The 20,874-nt window shown below is 39.9% G+C and overlaps 1 protein-coding gene across 1 annotated transcript; it reads left to right on the forward strand.

Moving 5' to 3' along the window:
- The first annotated feature begins 65 nt into the window (after positions 1-65).
- rpgrb (retinitis pigmentosa GTPase regulator b) lies at positions 66-18,821 on the forward strand. Its single transcript, XM_034299468.2, has 14 exons — positions 66-192; positions 2,769-2,894; positions 3,044-3,136; positions 3,854-3,916; positions 5,082-5,240; positions 6,749-6,898; positions 7,591-7,749; positions 8,053-8,208; positions 11,642-11,766; positions 11,864-12,043; positions 13,096-13,258; positions 13,345-13,451; positions 13,626-13,685; positions 14,415-18,821. The coding sequence occupies exons 1-14, from the start codon at positions 162-164 to the stop codon at positions 17,895-17,897; spliced, it is 5,055 nt and encodes a 1,684-aa protein (XP_034155359.2). The 5' UTR covers positions 66-161; the 3' UTR covers positions 17,898-18,821.
- Positions 18,822-20,874: the final 2,053 nt, after the last annotated feature.

Consider the following 20,874-nt stretch of genomic DNA (forward strand, 5'->3'; position numbering starts at 1 on the left):
AACAACAACACTAATAACAATAATAAAAATAATAATAATAATAATACGCAATTGGTATTTTAAGGAGCTGCACGTAAACAGGAAGTGACGTTTTTAGACTCATGTGAACCGGAATTGAATTTTAACTTGGGCTCCAATGTAATAAGCTGATTACCGTAGAGATGGCTGGAGACGCAGAGGATGAGATACCTGGTAGGTTTGCTTTACAAATGAACATATTATTATAATAGTTATTATTTTTTTACAGTTATTATTACATTACAGTTTCAGAATAGCAGGATAGCAAGCGCAAAGTCCCAAAGCTATTAGTCTTTCTATTTGTATTGACAGTGTAACGTTAGATAACAAGAATAAGAAATTTAGGTAAGAAGAGAATCTAATGGCAGAGGATAGAGAATAAAATATAAATCATGAAAACGCACAATATAATAACTCAGTTTTTACTGTCCCTTCTGCTACTGTGTAAAGAGCTCTCATTTATTTCAAGCAGATGAAAAGTAGCTTCTGTGCGTTGCTAGGGGCAACCAAGCCACGCCCCCTTCTCTCTCTCTCTCTCTCTCTCTCTCTCTCTCTCTCTCTCTCTCTCTCTCTCTCTCTGTGTCTCTCTTTCTCTCATTATTTTTATTTTTATTTTTGTATTTATTTGTATATTATTAAAAAATATGTTTAAAATAACAGTTACTTTGGCAATGTATTTAAGAACACTAACAAAACTAGTTTTTATATTTTAAAAAAGTATAAAAAGTAGATTTTTAGAAAATGAATTTGTTGATATTACAAAAAGGTGTATAAATGCTATATCAAAATACTATTTAATTATAAATCTTTGAACAATTATTTAATTTTGATTTGATATACTCATAAATTTGGAATTGCCCTAGAACTACTGCTTTAAAACAAATGGTGTTTTGTTCACTGCATTTTCTACACTTTTATAAGCCGGTTAGTTTGTGCATGATGTTTGAAATGACTTCTTCTCAGGGCAGTTACGGTTATTTAAAATCTGTAAAAAATTTTATCTTCTTAAGTTATGAGTTATACATAGAGATAAGTTGACATAATGAGTTTCATGTGAGGATTTCATGTGATCTGTGAGTTGGTCTGTTGACATATGTATAATGTTTAAAGCACATTAGAGCTTTTCACATCAATTTACATGCAATATTCTGTGAAATTTATATTTGTTCATAACCAGTGATAGCTGTCTAGGTTCCATCTGTATTTGAAGACACTTTAAATATATTCTTGCCCTGGTAGCTTTGCTATTGACCCCCAGGGCAGGTAATATGAATATTGGGAACACTGTACTAAGCACAAGCTTTCTGGTAAAACAGTGCTTTCTCTTAGGAAGGTTAGAGCTTATGATGTTGGGAGTTGCACTATATGGCCAAAAGTTTGTGGACACCTGACCATTACACCCATATGTGCATAAGTAGGAAGGCTTTCTGCTAGATTTTCAAGCGTGGCTGTGGAGATTTGCTCTTTCAGCCACTAGAGCATTAGTGAGATCAGGCCCTGATGTTGGATGAGGAGGTCTGGGGTTCAGTCGGAGTTCCAGTTCATCCCAAAGGTGTTCAGTGGGGTTGAGGTCAGGGATCTGTGCAGGACACTGGAGTTCTTTCAAACTAAACTTGGCAAACCATGTCTTCATGGAGCTCGCTTTGTGCACAGGGAACATAGTTCCCAGTGAAGGAACATTCTAGACAATCGTGTGCTTCCAGCTTTGTGGCATCAGTTTGAAGAAGGCCCACATATGGGTGTGATGGTCAAATGTCCACAAACGTGTGGCCATATACTGTACATTTATAGTATAGAATGCCATAATGGTAATACATTATTGGTAATACAATTGTTTGTTTAGTGCATATCTTACGGCATGTTTTTGGTTATTTAAACTTGAAGAATAGATATTTAATTTAATAATTTAATAATTTAATAATAATAATTTAATATTACTAAATTTAATAAATAATTAATAATTTAATAATAATTTCTAAGTGCATTTCTAATATACTGAAAGTGCATTTGTAATTATAAATATATTTTCATTTCACTCGACACTCACTAACCACTTTAATAGGAACACCTGTACATCTTCATTCTGATGTTTGATGTGAAAAATAACTGAAGCTCTTGACTTTTATCTGTATGATTTTATGCATTGTGCTGCTGCCACGTGATTGGCTCATTAGATAACTGGCTGAATGAGCAGGTGTACAGGCGTTCCTGTTAAAGTGGACAGTGAGTGTACATGCATCAGTAAAATGCATACACTATAGTATATTTCGAGCATAACAATGTTTCAGTACTTCTATTTTTGCAAGTAAGTACACTTTACACAATTAGTTTCAGGTTTTAATACTGTTTTTTTTCCAAGTTAAAGAATATTACTAAAACAGTTTTTCCATTTTAGTACACTCTAAGAGTATTAATCATTAGTGTAGCTGCGAGTACACGACAGTGCGCTGTAAAATAATTATGATTAGTGCACTATACTAGGGTGTAATAAAAGAATATCTGAAAGTTAAAAAGAAGGGAAAAATAACCTAAGATTGCATATAATAAAATAAAAATGAAATATATAAGTGAATCGTACATAATTAAATATATATTCTCTCTATCACTTCTCTGACATTCTCTCACAGTGAATTTATTAAACCATTCAGATTAAGTAGTCGAGTAAAAGGGTAAACTTCACTTAAGCCTGAGATGGTTGACTAGATTAAAGACTTTATAGTTTATTGAATTCTTTTCTTGTTTTGTGGCAGAAACGGGAGCTGTGTTCACTTTTGGCAAGAGTAAATTTGCAGATAATGTTCCCAGCAAGTTCTGGTTGAAAAATGACGTCCCTTTAAAGCTAGCATGTGGAGATGAACACACTGCACTAATTACAGGTATGATTAACATGCTGGGAATCTATTCTGATGTTAATAGTGCTTTAAAAAAAACATTTTTGCCATTTATTATACAGTAAATCCATTGTGTACCAAATCCAATGTCATTAAGCACTCTGTATTAATCTGTGTTTTTCTCTCCTATGTAGAGAATGGAAAATTATTCATGTTTGGCAGTAATAACTGGGGACAGTTAGGCCTGGGCGAAAAGATCAGTGTGAATAAACCTACTTGTGTTAAAGGTAAATTGCACTCTTTTCCTTTAGCATGGGGACGCAGTGCAGTCCGTGTCTGCTAAATCCATTAGCACCCACACACACGGCACACACGCAAAACAGACATAACATTTCCAGGCTTTGAAGAACCTACAGTAAAATATCAGTTCTGTTGTTTGGTAAAAATGTGACCCAGCTACTGCTGTTGCTGGAGGTCTAACATGGATACTCAAAAACAATTGTAATTCACAAAAATGTATATGCCTAAGACTCATCTTTTAATGGATAATCTCACCTGGATACTGTAAATGTGTGTCTAAGAACTGCTGCTATAATCCTAAAGACTGTCCTGTGTTCATCTCAGGACTTTTATTTACAATCTGCACATACAGAACATCCTTTTAACACACATTTAATCCCACTATCCAGGGTCACTCAGAAGAGGATGAGTTCCTTTCAAAGTTTCTTCCTCATAACTTCTCGGGCAGTTTTTCCTCACCACTGTCACCTCTAGCTTACTAATTAGAGATCTAAATATAAATCTACTTCCAGACATCAGTAAAGCTGCTTTGTGGACATAAAATTGATGTGTAAATTTAAGTGGAGCAGCATATCTCTAAATCGTCTCTTCAGTGTTATGGCAAATCGCATGCACAGTCACCATCTTTGTGGGGTTTTTTTAAGTCTCAGAATGGTTTTCGCACACCTTTTGAAACTAACATGAAACTGTATCTTTTGTTCAAGCCTTGAAATCTGAAAAAGTCAAGCTTGTCGCTTGTGGAAGAACTCATACACTTGTTTACACATGTAAGTATTTTACACCTCATCCAATTTAGTATATCAGTAGAGAAGCACATGGTGCAGGTTGTGTTTGCATTGCTAACATCCAAAAACGTTTGGATATAATTGCCAACCAAACTATTCCAATTTTTTCACTGAGTTCGGACACAGATTGGACATTGTTGCATATGTGTAAACAGCTCAGATTGGATTTTTCACATTCGAATGACACACATTAATCATGGAGGGCATCACTGGAGTCCAGATGAAATAAACTGTCTTATCAATATACACTCACCATCCACTTTATTAGGAACACCTGTACACCTGCATTCATGCAATTATCTAATCAGCCAATCATGTGGCAGCAGCGCAATGCAAAAAAATCGTGCTCATACAGGTCAAGAGCTTCAGTTAATATTCAGATCAAACATCAGAATGGGAAAAATGTGTGATCTCTGTGACTTTAATGGTGGCATGGTTGTTGGTACCAGATGGGCTGGTTTGAGTATTTCAGAAACGGCTGATCTCCTGGGAATTTCACGCACAACAGTCTCTAGAGTTTACACAGAATGGCGCAAAAATACATCCTGTGAGCGGAGGGTCTGCAGACTGAAGCACCTTGTTGATGAGAGAGATCAGCCGACAGGAAGTCTATAGTAACTCAAATAATCACTCTTTACAACCGTGGTGAGTAGAAAAGCATCTCAGAGTGCACAACACATGAAACCTTGAGGTGGATGGGCTACAAGAGCAGAAGACCACATCAGGCTCCACTCCTGTCAGCCAAGAACAAGAATCTGAGGCTATCATGGGCACAGACTCACTGAAACTGGACAGTTGAAGACTGGAAAAAGACCAGGTGGGTCAACTGACAGGAGTGGAGCCCAACAGCCATGCCACGGTTAAAGTCACAGAAATCATTCTGATCCCATTCTGATATTTGATGTGAACATTAATTGAAGTTCTTGATTGTATGACTACATAAATAAGCAGGTGTATAGGTGTTCCTATTAAAGTGGAATGGCTAGTGTATATGGGTCAGGTCCTATGTATATGTAAACAGGCAGGAAAAAAAATCGGATTCGTGTCACAATATCAAGGCCCACAATGTAAATGCAGAAACAGACCCCAGAAATATAGTATTATTTCAGAGAGGAGTGTGTGACAGTAATCTCCTTTGTGTTTGCAGCATGCGGTAACCTGTACGCAGCAGGTGGGAATAATGAAGGCCAGCTCGGTCTTGGAGACTTCGTGGAAAGAACTTCATTCCAGCTGGTGGAGTTCTTCACCAAACATAGACCAATCAAGATGCTCGCAGCTGGTTCCAACACATCGGCTGCTATTACGCGTAAGAGATTTAAATCCTGAAGTCTTCTGACTAATGTAGTGATAAGCAAACAAGCTAATAAGCGATGCTGTAAATCATCTCTTACTCATAAGTCAAACCTGAGTCATCTCACTTTCATATTCAAGTCAAGTCTAAAGGTCCCTAAACTGCTAGTAAAGCTGAGTCCAAGTGAAGTAGTTGGAATAGTTTGAGTAATGTTATTTAATGTCGAAGAAGCAATTGTTTACGTAGTTTTACACGTCAAAGCAGGACCATGCATTAAGCCTCATAAACTAAAATACAAGTCAAGTTAACTCATATTTAAGTGAGATCAAGTTAAAGTACAAGTCTTGAAAATTGTGACCCAGGTCAAATTTAAGTCTAAGCCCAATAACACACGTATTAACATATTGTAAATTGTTTAAGTACTTGATTAGACATACAGTATAATAATTTATGACAGTATTTCTAAATTTGAGTCCTGCCTAAAAATTGAGTGCTTCAAAGTCTAGAAATATCCTTATAAAAATGAAAACGGATTGAAACCTTGGCGGCATGTATGACATCCCATATTAGGTTACACAGAAGATATTTCAGTACAAACCAAGGTGTGGCAATGTCATATCACAGGATGTCCCATTATGAGAATATATTATATTTAAAGTAAAATGAATTTTAAATAAAATGAATTTTAAAAAGCAGTTAAAAATGTCCAGGATGTTGATCACACTGAGGTAGCTTCCTTAACTGTAAGTGATGTATGACTTATTTCTATGGATTGTCTCAAATTATTTATTTCACATATTAATTCTCGATATTCATGATCAGAAATTCTCACAATTTCTACATTTAGCTAATCAAGGGAGGGCTTTGTGATGGGGAAGACTTATAATTTGCTATAACCAAATCCATGTAAACGTCATAGAAACCAGCATCAGCGAGCACAGAAGTGAGGGGAATTTCATCTCTGTTCTGTGCATCAGATCATTTGGCTTAACTGAACAATAAATCTCTTTTGGCTCCTAAATAGCTCACATTTCCTTTACACCAGACAAGGCTTGACTACATACAGTACATCTTCAACAAGCAGCTGTGCAGTGGAGGCTTCCTGGAAACATCCTGATTTAATTACACTGATTCAATGACACATTTTAGTGTTTTTCCTATGCCCAAGACACCTGATTCAATTAATCAGCTATTAACAGCCTGAGTTGAAGTGTGTTAGAGCAATGAAAACACTAAAATGTGCAGGACAGGAGGTTCTTCTGTGAACTAGCCAGTTGAAAGATTCATGAAGAATATAAAACACAATTCTTGATCATTGCATAAGTGCACATGTGCTATTTCATCATGTTAATGTCTTCTTTATTATTCTAAAATAGTAGAAATCCTTCTCATTCATCTTCAATAAGTGCATTTCCTATACAAAGTGATACTTCAGTTGTTTTCTATTAGATATATTAAAAGCTTGCGGAATTCCTCCTTCAGTTTATTGAGTTAGGTTCTGTCTTTTTATTGTCTTCTTCTAGAGGACGGGAAGCTGTATGTGTGGGGCGATAACTCAGAAGGGCAGATTGGTTTGGGAAAGGAGGAAGGGACTTCCACTCCACGTGAACTTTATGTAGGGAGACGGGTGACGTGGATTTCCTGTGGTTACTACCACTCTGCTTTTGTAACAGGTAAACTCATCTTAGCGTACTTGTTATGACTTGATGATGACGAACAAAAAATGTATTTAAAAATCTTTTATATGCTGGATGCCAATAGAGATGCGGCAGTTAGTTTCCTGCCTGGCCAGAAGGCATTGATTAGTTTCCTATAACAGCAGCTTTAACAGTAGCTCTAGCTCTAAGTCAAATCACAGGTTTATATTAATTTGCTCATTCAAATACAATAACATTATTTCTATAGTAACAGCTCATTCAAAGGGGCTTGGTGGGTGTGTCACATAATTTAGGACTAATAATAAATGCATTAAATATGTGATATCTAACAAAGAAGTTGAAGTTTTCTGTAAGGAGATATTTATTTACATTACTATATGACATACTGTAGAGTTCCTTACTAAATTAAAAATTGTAATTGTCAGCAAATTGCTGAGGTAACAATTCCCTAACCACCCAGTCATTGATTATTTTTCTATATCAACATTGTGTTTTATTTCTTACTTAATATGTGTGGAAAAAGCACTGGTCAAGCTTTTCAGCATTATTTCTATCTCTGTGACTCATGATCCATTACTGCTAACATCATTTCACTGGCCTTCAGTGGCTTATGGTGCACAGCATAATGCATCATTAACTTGAAAGAATGAAATGTACAGGTCATACTGCAGCTAGTTGCTAAGTAACAGTCGTATTGTGCGTTCCAGACGACGGGGCATTATTCACCTTTGGAGAGAGAGACAGTGGGAAGCTGGGATTGTCCACAGCACAGGTGCCCAATCACAAAGTGCCTCAGCAAGTGGAGGGCATCTGTGAGCGGGTGCTGCAGGTGGCATGCGGGGGAGGCCACACGCTGGCACTCACAGGTACTACAACTGTACTGACGCAAAAAGTGACACTGAAGAAATGACAGTGGAAAGCAGCCCTTTTTCTAGAGCTGTGCCAAAAATATGCTTGATTTAGAAATGTAGCATGTGTAGTCATCCCAACAGACAGTACATAGACTGGTACCTGACACTCACTACTGTATTTTAGTGAATATCGTCTGTTATGTGAACGTCATCTGTTAATTATGGCCTGTCTGAGTTCCTTTCCGTGTACTGTTATTCATTGTACTCTGTACTTTTTGCTGATCCTTGATGTGTTTGTGTGTTTGTGATTGTACTCAGAGAAATATCTGTATTCCTTTGGCCTGGGACAGTTTGGCCAGCTGGGGCATGGCACCTTCACCTTTGAGTCCCGTTTGCCGAGAGTGGTGGAACATTTCCGCAAGGGAAGAGTAAAAAGCATAGCATGTGGAGAAAATCACAGTGCTGTTCTCACAGGTACTGCAAAGGTTCTGTCACTGTGCTGTCACCAAAACTTTGCTTGTCTACTAAGCCATGTGCTGCTACGTCTGTAAACACAGATTTTTATTTAGCATTCCTTTGACTTTTTTTGCCTTTACTATTTTTGTGTGTTTTTACCTTCAGGTATGTTACTACCTATTTTCTGTTTTACAGCTTATGTCCACAGTGCTGTCGAATTCTCTAATTTGATTGGTTAAATTGGTCATGCTAGCTGTATAAACAGGTTTATATTAATGCACTCATTCTAATATGTTATTGTTTCTATAGTAACAACTTACACAGACAGTCCACTTAATCAAAGATTTATAATAAACACTGTAGTAGCATCTCTCAGCAGTGGCAGGCGGAACACAGGCACACAGAGAGAGAGATGGCGGTTAACAACCCTCAGTGGGGCTCCTTTTTATTTACAAGATGCGGGAAAGGGCAGAGGAGAGTGAGGAGGAAAGGCTTCTCCCAGAGTCCGTACCTTCGTGAGAGACCCTCTGCATTGCCGTGGTGTACTACTGCTCGCTGTTGCAACTGGAACAAGAAGCCCTGCAATGAGAGAAACTACCGGGTTGTACAGGCATTGTTATCTTTAGCTTTTGCCATCCAAGGGGCCATGATTCATGACCAGGGTGATATGTCTGCCCGAGAGGTAGAACAGCAACTCCTCAATGGACCACTTTGTGGCCAGGACTTCTCATTCCACAGCAGCATAGCGCCGCTCTGTGGGGGTCAGTTTTCTACAAGACCAGGTGTTCTTCTCCGTCAGAGTTCTGGGAGATCGGGGTGCCAGGGTCATGGGTATTCTTTGACTGCCTCGATTTCCTTTTCGTGAGGTTTCAACAGCCCCTGGCCAACGCGGTAGCTCAGGTCCTGTGCCTCGGTCAGCCCCTTATGGCACTTTAATGGGTTCACCATTAGTCCTGCCCATCAGAGTTTGCTTAAGACTTCCCACAGATGGAATAAGTGGTCTGACCATGTGTGTGAGTGGATTATGACGTCATCCAAGTATGCTGCTGTGAATCGTTGGTATTGTTGCAGGACATTGTCCATGAATCTATGCAATGTTGCAGGTGCTCTGTGGAGCCCAAAAGGGAGACACGGGTACTGCCAGTGGCCACTGCTGTATGTGCTGAATGTGGTTTTGGGCTTTGCTTCTGGGATCAGGGCCACCTGCCAGTATCCCTTTGTAAGGTTGAGGGTGGAGAGGAAGTGGGCTCTCCCCAGACACTCCACCAGGTCGTCCGCTGAGGAAAGGGGGTAGCTGTCAAACTCTGATACTTAGTTCAGTTTTTGGAGGTCATTGCAGACCCTTAGGCTTCCATCGGGGTTTGGGAACCACTGTGATTGGGCTGGACTAGGGTCTGGCAGACTCTTCAATAATTACATCCCATGGCATCTTAGGCCACTTCATCCTCAATAGCCTGGCAGTGGGCCTCTGGGACTGCCACTGCCAAATCACCACTCTGGATGGGGTCTTGATGTCATGTTGTATCAGCTGTGTGCCTCGGGTCCTTTGAGAATACGTCAGCAAATTGATCCACCAATTCCATCAGTTTTTGCCTCTGTGAGGGGGTAAAGTCTCCCCCCTTTGGACCAAGGCGCGCCTGGGTGTTTCTGAGGAGAAACCAGCAAAGGCTGAGAGCAAAGGGACAGGTTCAATCAATTTTTTTAATCAAATTGAAATGACATAGCTGGGTGTCTTTTATCTTACCTGGCTGTTTCAGATGGTAGTTCACTGGTTCCACCCATTCGTTGACAGTATAGGGGCCCTGCCAGCTGGCTAGAAACTTACCGTTGGCACTGGCTAACAAAAGAAGCATGCCCGTCACCAGGCTGGAACTCATGGGGTCGGGCAGGTCGATTACATATAGGAGAAGCGAAAGCTGAGCAAAAATGTATGTGTTGTCTCACGATGGAGCTATGCGGTTGATTATAGTCTTGCATATGTTGAACATATTCAATGGCTGAGTGAAAGGAGGAGGGTTATTCTTCCCAGGCCTCTTTTGCCATGTCTAACAGTCCCCAGGGTGTCCTTCCAAACAGCAGTTCAAAAAGGGTGAACCCAGTGGAGGCTTGTGGAGTTTTGTATACTACAAACAGGACATAGGGCAGGAGGAGGTCCCAGGTCCTCTGTTCCTCATCTACCGCTTGACACAGCATTCTCTTCATCTGGTTGAATCTTTCAACAAGGCCATCTGTCTGTGGATGGTATACAGACATCCTGATTTGATCAGACACTTCGAAACAAAAGGCATGCCTTGGTCAGTCAGTAGGTCGTTAGGGATCCCTACGCGGCTGAAGAGGAGGATGAGCTCCCTGGCGATTTTTCATGATGTGGCCTTTCGGGGTGGCACTTTGGGATACCAGGTGGTGTAATCTATGATCACCAGAATATACTCTTGTCCCTAGGCCAATTTCACCAGTGGTCCCACAAGGTCCAGTCCTACTGTTTCGAAGGGCATGCCGATGATGGGGAGCAGAATGAGGGGGGCAGGTGCATCTTCTCTAGGGGTGATGGTGGGTGCGCGGGGGAGAGTGTGTGCGTGTGGACTGTGCATCCCACTAGCATCACACTACCCTGTCCTTGGTTATTTTCATATAAAAGAGCACCCCAAGTGTTTTATTCCTTAATTATTCTATTTTGTGATACCAGTCTTTTTTATTTTTCATATGACATCTATTCAATTTGTATGTAATTTCTATGTGGTTCATTAATATTCCTTTAGCGCTATTGTTCTAGAGCTACTGCATGTCGTTGTTGTTGTCACCATCATTCCTTACATTAATGTGTGATGTGTAATGTAGAATAATGTAACTAATGCTCATAAAATAATATTTCATGGTTGTTTTAAAAGCATAATTAAAGCCAAAAAAATACAGATTCACCAAAAAGTCACACACAAACTTTGATTGTGTTTAATCCTCCCTTGATTTGTGCTCATCAGTAAGTGTCAAAATTTTGCATGTCCTTATGTCAAAATGATGAAAACAAAGAAATTTAATTTACAACGACAAGACATTTAGTGTGCTAGGTTTCACATTAGTTCCTTCATTATCACAATTAAATAAACAAAAATGATCAAAATTATTTATGTTTAGATAATAAGCATGAAAAAAAACCCTCAAAATGATATCAGTTCAAAAGGTTGCATCGTTCTTTCTAAATGTGATATAAATAGTCTCTAATAAGTTCTATGCCTTCTCTTTCTCTGGTTCATTTCACTATTAACATCCTGGAATTTTTGTAGATAAATAGTGAAATAGAAGTTTGTTTTGATTTTTTTTTAAGTATAAATTGTGAAATAGATGTACATTTACTGCACCATATATTCCTGTGTTGAAAAATATGCTGTTTATTTGTAGGAATGTAATCATGCAGTGAATGCTCTTATTCTAAAATTAAATGTGTTCATTTCAGAGAGTGGACTTCTCTACACGTTTGGCGATGGCCGTCACGGAAAACTGGCTCTAGGAGAGGAGTACTTTGCCAACCAATTCAAACCAACACTTTGTCCACGATTCCTCAAATATAATGTGCAAGCTGTGGGTTTCATTAACTAGTCCTCTAAATCCTACAAGCTATTTTATCGTTATACATAAAGCATATACTCTGTACTTGTGTTTGTTTGTTTTTTCCTAGGTTACTTGTGGTGGGTGTCACATGGTAGTATTGGCTAAACCTCGGCTCAAAAGGTCAGAAGATGTGATCCTAGAGGACGATGATGTGACTGAAGACCATCTGGAGAAGCTGCTCAGAGAGGCGGAGTCTCGACACGGTCTGAACAGAAGTCTCTCAGCCCGGGACAGACGCAGGGAGAGGGTGAGTCAATTGTAACATCTAATTTTAATGATTATGTTGCTATCAGTGAATTAGTGCTCATTAGTAGAAGCAATTAGCTTAACCTCATAGAGTTTTACCTAGGAAGGTTGAGGAGTAGTTACAGGATGGACATCAGATTTGAACCCAGACCAAAATATTTTAAGATAAGACAAGATGTACTTTTATTGATCCCTCGTAGGGGAAATTCAAGTTGACACAGCAGCAAAAGTAGGAGGAGTAACATCAAGGAAAAGAAAAGAATTTCCATAAATACCTATACAATAGAAATAATAGAAACAATAGAAATAATAAAATAGAAGCAATAAAATAGATCTGGGTGTATGTACATACGTATGCTAGAGTTCTATTTGAATATGTACATGTGCAATATCTATGGCATTTATATACATGTACATTTATGAAAGTTCCAATGCTATAATGATGTTCATGATGTTCATGAAAGATTAAGTAATACTACATATTTAACTGCCCCAGACATCAAATGAACATGTCTCTTAGTATAATTAATAACATTTTACCAGCTGCTGTGTTTTTCTGTACTGGAGGTATACAGTTCAGGGAGAAAAAGACGAGAAAATGGCATTTTGCCTTGTTACTAGCATGTTATTTTAATCATTTTGGGTGGAACTGTCATGAAGGTATTTTATGTCAAAATAACTAATATAAGATTGGTTGATGGTAGATGGTGCGATAACTATAACCATCACCACTCCTACTTCTGTCTGACATTTACCTACTAAGCTTTAAACGATATATTTTTATATTTATAAACAGGAAAAATACATGGCTAAAATCACAGGTTAAACTCTTTCACTTAGATGGCAAATATAAAAAATATAATAAAGTATAAATATAATAAAATCAATCCTAACCAAAAATACAAGCATATTTCTAATGTGGGTACGGATTATGTGTAAACATTTCCAGTTCCAAGAAAATCCTTTAGAATTTTCTTTGTTGTTTTTCTGATTCTGATCCTGGGAATCGGATAGATGCAATCTCTAATACACATCGTGTCTCCTCTTTTTTAGGAGCGCTCTCCAGAGCAGTTTGGGATGATGTTCCGGACTCTTCCACCTCTTAGTTCAGGTCACCTTAATGTGTCTCTGCCTGCTTCTAGTCAGACTTTACCCTCACAACTAATCAAGAGAACCACAAATGGCTTCCAGAGGAATGGCCTTCTCAGCAACAATGGTATTGAAGGCTTTTGAAAGTATTGAATACTTTAATTAACACTGATGTGTCTGAAAGCTTTGTGCATTATATATGTATTTTGCTAGGCAAGGTCAAAGAAGAACATGAAGTAGATGGGAAGACTCCTGTTGAAAACTATGAGGATAATGAAAGTGTGAAAGATTTGGGAGAAACTGCTGATTTATTAAATTTAGTGAGTACAAAAAGGAATGTTTATATTAAATGTTAAATATTTTTATCTTTAGTATTCTAAGTGCAGTGTGTATGCTATGATAGATGATAGATATGATTATACATAAGTAGAGTATGATTGAAAGGGAAAATGCTGGTGTCGGATTTTCATGTTTTTTTTTTCCTGCTTTAAAAGACTCATGTAATGAAGATGGATCCTGGTGAGAAGACTATTACTTTGTCTCCTGTTCAGAAGGTAAGCAGTGGATTGAATCTGAGTGGTGTTTAATATGTTAAATATATATATAAAGGAATAATGATGCTTCCAGACAGATGTTCTGCATAATACAATTAAGCAATCCATCATCAACTACATAGAGAGGTATATTATATTAGTCTACAGAGATGGATAAAAGTGATATAATCAGATGAGCCGTCCATCATCATATTCTCCACAAGTAGGTGAGTCTATGTGTGGCATACAACAAGAGAACGATACACCGCTGAGTGCTCGACCCCTTCAGTGAGCACACAGACAAGCTTATGTTAGGTTATTTTTCCACTTGAGCTCCATCACTGTAGACGTATGGACAAAATATTATTTCTACCCTCTTTTCCAACACTGCTGTTGTTTACATTGCCATGGAGAAGCCACTGCCAATTCTTGTGACATGACCATACAATTCTAACAAGCCAGAAAATTGGAATTTTTGTAGGGATTAAATATAATTAAGCTATAGTTAAGGCTATGTATCTATCTATTTATCTATCTATCTATGTATCTATTTAAGGTCTAACGAACAGGTCTCATTTTAACGCTCACGTTCTCCCCATTAGCATGGATCTCTCTTTAACTCACTCTATAGCATTTATTTATTCGATGTTTTTCATCTTTGTGTTTATTCTGCACTCATTCTTCCTGCACTGCATGTTCACTCAATTCTCACTCTTTCATTTTCCCTTCTGCTGCCGGGGGCTTGGATAGAAGAAGGTTAAAGCTGGGGAAAAGCGCAGTAAGGTGGTGGAGCAGCTTATACAAGACCCTGCCTCTGATACTGGGTGGGCAGGGCTTAGTTCATGCAAGGCCCTGCCTACCGAGTTACTAAGAAGTCACGGTGGCAAATCACAGCGTGGGGAAAGTCAACACCCCCGCATTCCGTACCAAAGTTCCCAGAGCTGGGACAGTGATAACGGGAATGCTGTGAAGGAAAGTAGGCTTATAAGGCGTACAGAGAGGAAACATAGAGCTAAAACCAAGAGCCAGCCAAAGTCTAAGTCTAAGCCTGACTTGCAAAGCCAACTAATTGAGATTAAGCCTAAAGCTAAAGCCCAGCCAGGTCAAAAGGACTTAGGCAAGTCTGAGGTAAAAGCATATTCAAGTAACGTTGAGACAGCGAGTGAGAAAGACGTTTCTAAATCAGAAGAAAAGCCTAAACATTTTAGACAAAGGGATTTAGACAAAGCAGGATCCAAAACAAGGTCAGTGGACAAAAGACAGCGACAAGCCATTGAGGAAAGGAGGCAAGAGCTGCCTAGAGAGGTTTCTGTTCAAATCACACAGGTGAAACACATACCTGCAGAGTCTGAACGCAGAGTAGTGAAAGTGAAAAGCAAGCCGATAGTTGTGCAAAGCAAATTACCGGACAATACCATTGAGCAAGATGTAAAAACATGGGATGGCAGCACTAGTAGTGAACAGTATAATCAAGCAGAGGTACCAACCAAGAAGACCCGGTCTACCAAACCTGAGCGCAAAGTGGACACACAAAAGAAAAGTAAAGGGCTTGTGCTGGACTTTGAAGCAGCAGCAGCCAGTTCAACAGACAGCGCAAGTTCACAATCAGAGAACACACTGCCAAGCTCTCTCCTGGGGGTGACATCACTAACAGAGGACCTGCCAATTGAGAGTCCTGTGCGTCTTCTGAAGGAGGTAGCGTCCAGCCAGTTCCTGTCCCGAGTAACATCTGTCAGCTCCTCAAACACACTGGACGAACAGAGTCTTTCAAATGCTGCCTCTATCAGTGAGGAGCCAGAGAAGAATGTAAGCAAAAGGACAGCGGTTACCATTAATGTAATGCCTGTACCTGTGGCTTCAGATGAGGAAACTGAGAAGAACATGTCTCAGTATCGGTCTGAGGAGAGAAATGAAGATAAAGGAGGACAGAGTGAGGGGGATGAGATTGGTCAGTTATCACAGGAGGAAGAAAAGGAGGATGAGAGTAGAGACAGTGAAAGATTGGCGAAAGGAAGGAAGAGCAGCACTGTGGAACATGCTAAAGAAGGAAGTAAAAGTGTTGGCCAGGTAACGGACGATGATGGCGAAGAGCAAGATGACACGACTCGGAGAGTGTCGAACGAAGACGAGGAGAGCGAAGGAGAGGAGAAAGAGGAGAAAAGTAAGACTGAGTCTGAGAAAGGAAAAGAGATTGAGACAGAGCCTGAGGAAGAAGAGAGCAGTCATGTTATGGAGGAAAGAGAGGACAAAGAAGTGAGTGAGACTCAGGATGTGGAGCAGGAAGAGGAAGAAAGCATAATGAGCTATGGTGAAGAAGAGAGCAGTAAAGAAGAGAGCAGTAAAGAATCGACTGGAGAGGTAGAGAGCCAGAGCAGTGAGCCAGAAGAGGAGGAAGGTGAGGAAGAGAGTAAACGTTCTAAATCTGAAAGTGTTAATGAAACGAAGGAGGATCATGGTGAGGGGGATGAAAGTGAAGAGGAAGAAGGAGGAGAAGAAGAAAAGAATAGTTCCGAAGAGGAGAATGGGTCTGTCTGGAAAGAGGAAAAAGAGACAGAGGATGAAGAGGAAAGTGGAAATGAAAGTGAGGCAGAGGGAGACACGGCAGAGGGTGGGAGTGAGAAAGAAGAACAGGAGAGTTGGATGGAAGAGCAGGAAAGTGAAGGAGTGAAAGAGAGTAAGAAAGAAGATGAGAGTGAGGAAGGAGAGGAGAGTGAAGCAGGAATGGAAGAGAGTGAGGAAGAAGAGGAGGAGAGTGAAGCAGGAAAGGATAAGAGTGAGGAAGAAGAGGAGGAGAGTGAAGCAAGAATGGAAGAGAGTGAGGAAGAAGAGGAGGAGAGTGAAGCAGGAAAGGATAAGAGTGAGGAAGAAGAGGAGGAGAGTGAAGCAAGAATGGAAGAGAGTGAGGAAGAAGAGGAGGAGAGTGAATCAGGAAAGGAAGAGAGTGAGGAAGAAGAGGGGGAGAGTGAATCAGGAAAGGCTGAGAGTGAGGAAGAAGAGGGGGAGAGTGAATCAGGAATGGAAGAGAATGAGGAAGAAGAGGAGGAGAGTGAAGCAGGAAAGGAAGAGAGTGATGAAGAGGAGGAGAGTGAAGCAGGAAAGGGAGAGAGTGAGGAAGAAGAGGAAGAGAGTGAAGAAGGAATGGAAGAGAGTGAGGAAGAAGAGGAGGAGAGTGAAGCAGGAAAGGAAGAGAGTGAGGAAGAAGAGGAGGAGGGTGAGGAAGACGAGGAGGAGAGTGAAGCAGGAAAGGGAGAGAGCGAGGAAGAAGAGGAGGAGGGTGAGGAAGAAGAGGAGGAGAGTGAAGCAGGAAAGGGAGAGAGTGAGGAAGAAGAGGAGGAGGGTGAGGAAGAAGAGGAGGAGAGTGAAGCAGGAAAGGGAGAGAGTGAGGAAGAGGAGAGTGATGAAGAAGAGGAGGAGAGTAAAGCAGGAAAGGGAGAGAGTGAGGAAGAGGAGAGTGATGAAGATGAGGAGGAGAGTAAAGCAGGAAAGGGAGAGAGTGAGGAAGAGGAGAGTGATGAAGATGAGGAGGAGAGTAAAGCAGGAAAGGGAGAGAGTGAGGAAGAGGAGAGTGATGAAGATGAGGAGGAGAGTAAAGCAGGAAAGGGAGAGAGTGAGGAAGAGGAGAGTGATGAAGATGAGGAGGAGAGTAAAGCAGGAAAGGGAGAGAGTGAGGAAGAGGAGAGTGATGAAGATGAGGAGGAGAGTAAAGCAGGAAAGGGAGAGAGTGAGGAAGAAGAGGAGGGAATGGAAAGAGAACCAGACAATGAAGAGGAGGACAGTGAGGGAAAGGAAAAGGAGAGCGGTGATAGAGAGGAAGAAAGCGGAGTAGAAGAAGAAGAAGGTGAAGATAATGAAGCAGAGAAAGATGTAGTCGAAGAATCAGAGCAGGAGAATGAAGAGAATGAAGATAAAGAGAGTGAAGCAGGGAAGGCTGAAGAAGAGGAGGAAGGAGGTGAGCAAGCAGGAGAGGACGAGGATGAAGAAGAAGAGGGAGACCAAGAGGATAAAGACGAGGAGGAACATGACGGGAAAGTGGAAGAGGAAGCTGCAGAAGAACAAGAAGAAGAAGAACCTAAGAAGAAACGAAAAGGAAAGGAAAAGGCATCTTTTATTTCAAAGCAAGAGGCCTCAAAGAGTAAAAAAGGTCCAGCTAGGAAGCGGCGGTCGAACTCTGAGTCTCAGGAGCCGCGACAGTTCTGGGATGATGTTCTCCCTCAATACCTCAACTTAAAATAAATCTTACCCGGTTCCACTCTCTCGCTATGATGAACAGACATTATTTCTGTACATATGTTTCATACGAGTATCATTTCAATGCTTTTATGAAAAAAAACTGTTTCATTATGGGAATGTTTATAATGCCTTACAGCTGTTTATGTACATCATCCTCAGCTGCTGTTTGCTACAGTGTATTTCTGCTGCTGCTTGTGTACTCATTTGTCTGCTTATCTTCTGTATTGAATCACTTCTTATGAATTTCCTGATTGGATAAGATTGCTTGAAAGTTTATCGATGTATTTATTCAAAGTGTTTTTTTTTTTTAAATTAAACTCCTTCTTATTTTCCTTTTTTCAGTTAGATTCATTCTTTGGCATCTTTGGAATGGCCCTCTTTGGATAGTCAGTGCTAATCTTTTTTCCCATTCTTCCATACCAATCATTTGCTTTATTTTTTGAGAATCTACTGTATATCTATTGGAGGGATGTGTATCCTGTTAACACTATGCAATAATTTAAACAGCGGATAAGTAAATAATGAATAAATGCACTGAGCACTTATGTGGGTGATATGTATGTTTACGATGATGTTAAAAAAAACTCCCGAACGTTCAAGAAATGCAGAGCATTAAAAGGAAGTGGAATGAGTGGATTGCAATTTAAGGTGAGAATTTTCTACCCTTAGCAGATGAGCAAGCGTAGATCTGTGTCTAGCGTCTCTCAGTCACCTTGTGTGTTTTTTTCTGTGTGGTGTGTATGAAAGAGAATAGGTGAGCTCTTTCTCATATATCGTGTGTTCCGTAACTCCCAACTACGTGCTAACACATTTTCCGGATGTCCCTTGCCTCCTTGCTTTGACCCCTGCCACTACTTTCCACGAACGTATTCATTTATTGCAATGCTTTATACCGTAGTATTCTTATCATCTTCCTTTTTTGGTCCTCTGCAGATCTACGACCACAAGAGCATAGAGTTCAGTGATGATGAGACAACTGGAGAGGAAGACCAGACAGAAGACGAAGAAGATGATGAAGATGATGATTTGGAAGAGGAGATTGATGAAAAGAAGGAGCAATGTGAAAAAGAAGAAAATAAAGAGCCAGCGGAAAAACCAAAGCAGCAAGAGATCAGTGTAATCCAGCCAACACCTCAGGTGATCTGAACCCTTAAATATAAAACAGCTTCTATTAATAAAAAAAAAAAAAAAAAAAAAAAAAGGTTTGGTGCATGTAAAGTAGTAGAACTCTCTTCTGGAAATATGATGGCACACACACACACACACCTTTGAAAGTGTCAATGTTAGCCTTGATTTGTTTGGGTCAACTACACTGATAACCACTTGAAAATAGTTTGATATATAAAAACTAAATCAATCAGTAGGTATAGTTGCACATGCAGCTTTTCATATTAATATTGCACAATGAACTCGGCATGTTAAAGTAGTTACATAAATCATACTTACTGGATCTATTCGATGTAGGTAAGGAATGATGCAGAAGAGGCCACTGTACCTGATGGACCAGACAAACGTAAGTGTCAGGATTATAGTTTCATATTTTATTTCATATATTCTTTTTGGGTTGAAATTGGCTTCAACTAGGCTATGATGTCTGGAATGAGTATTGTGTGCCTATTACAATAAAAATAATGACATAAAAATATAAAATATATACTGGGTGGGGTGGAGTAGCAGGTAGCATTGAAGGTTTGGGTTATGGTCCATGTTCTCCCCATGTGTGTGTGGATTTTCTCCAGATCATCCGGTTCCCTCCCGCCTCCCAAAACCATGCCAGTAGGTGGATTGGCCACTTGAAATTGCCCCTAGGTGTGAAGGAATGTGTGAATGTGTGTGTGCACGGTGCCCTGCAATAGCCTAACATCCCATCCAAGAGAAATTACCTCCTCCAGACCCACAGTGACCCTGACCAGGGTCAAGCGAAATGAATAAATATACACTGGTTTCACCTCCTACAGTTTTAGAAGCGATTTTCTTGCATAACTGCTGGAGGACTGATGGAGGACTTCTGTCTGAACCATCCTGTTTCTCTGACATCTTTGTGTAATACACAGCAGTTCTTTTTTACTACCTCTCATCAAGGCTGTCTGGGGTTTTATCTGCAGACACCAGTGTGCCTAAGAGAACTTATGCTGTTTTGTTTTGTTTTAAAAGCAAAGGCAAATTTGATTTCATTCGCGTTTTATTTAAAAAAGAAGGTGCAAGATGTTGGTACTTTTTACCACTTAATATGGTAATATGATACTTATAAACTGAAGGTCTGAAGGTCTCTATGCTTTATTATGCTTATTTATTATGTTTTATTTGCTTTATTTATTTAGATGTGCCAGTATTCAACACATGTAATTTGAATATTTATAGATTCTGAGGATAAAGACACTTCTTGTCCACTTATTGAGGAGAAGCCGCAAAACCAAAATGAGGCCAAGCAGGAGAGACCAAAGCGCTTATTTGGATCAAACAGCAAGGTATTGGAATCAGGTTAAACTTCCCGAGATGTGCCGCTGCTGTAAAGACAAAATATAATGTATTTTCTAAAATAACAGGATGATGATGATGATGATGATGATAAGTAATAGTTTCAAGCTCCTGAGTAGAACAACAGAAAAGCATTCGCTCTGTGAGTTCGAATCCCATTGATGCCACAGCCATCCGTGGCCAGGAGCATAGGGAGCAAAACTGGTCACGCTCTCTGAGTGGGATGGATGATATACTCTCTCCCCCTGTCAATCACAGTGCCACTGGCCAATCATAGGTGTCTGTGAGCTCATGTATGAGGAAGAGGGTGGATAGCGCATTCCTCTGAGTTTGTTATGCTGCCCTCTGACCTCGGAGGAAGCACAGGTTAGCCTTCACCCTCCCCAGTTGGTAGCTGTTGTATGATAGGAGAGAGATGGCTGATGGGTGGGAATTGGCAGGTGACCAAACTAGGGAGGAAAATGGCGAAACTAAATGTTGTAGCATCAATACACAAAACACA

Source organism: Pangasianodon hypophthalmus, chromosome 25, assembly GCF_027358585.1.
Source record: "Pangasianodon hypophthalmus isolate fPanHyp1 chromosome 25, fPanHyp1.pri, whole genome shotgun sequence".
Lineage (NCBI taxonomy): Eukaryota > Metazoa > Chordata > Actinopteri > Siluriformes > Pangasiidae > Pangasianodon > Pangasianodon hypophthalmus.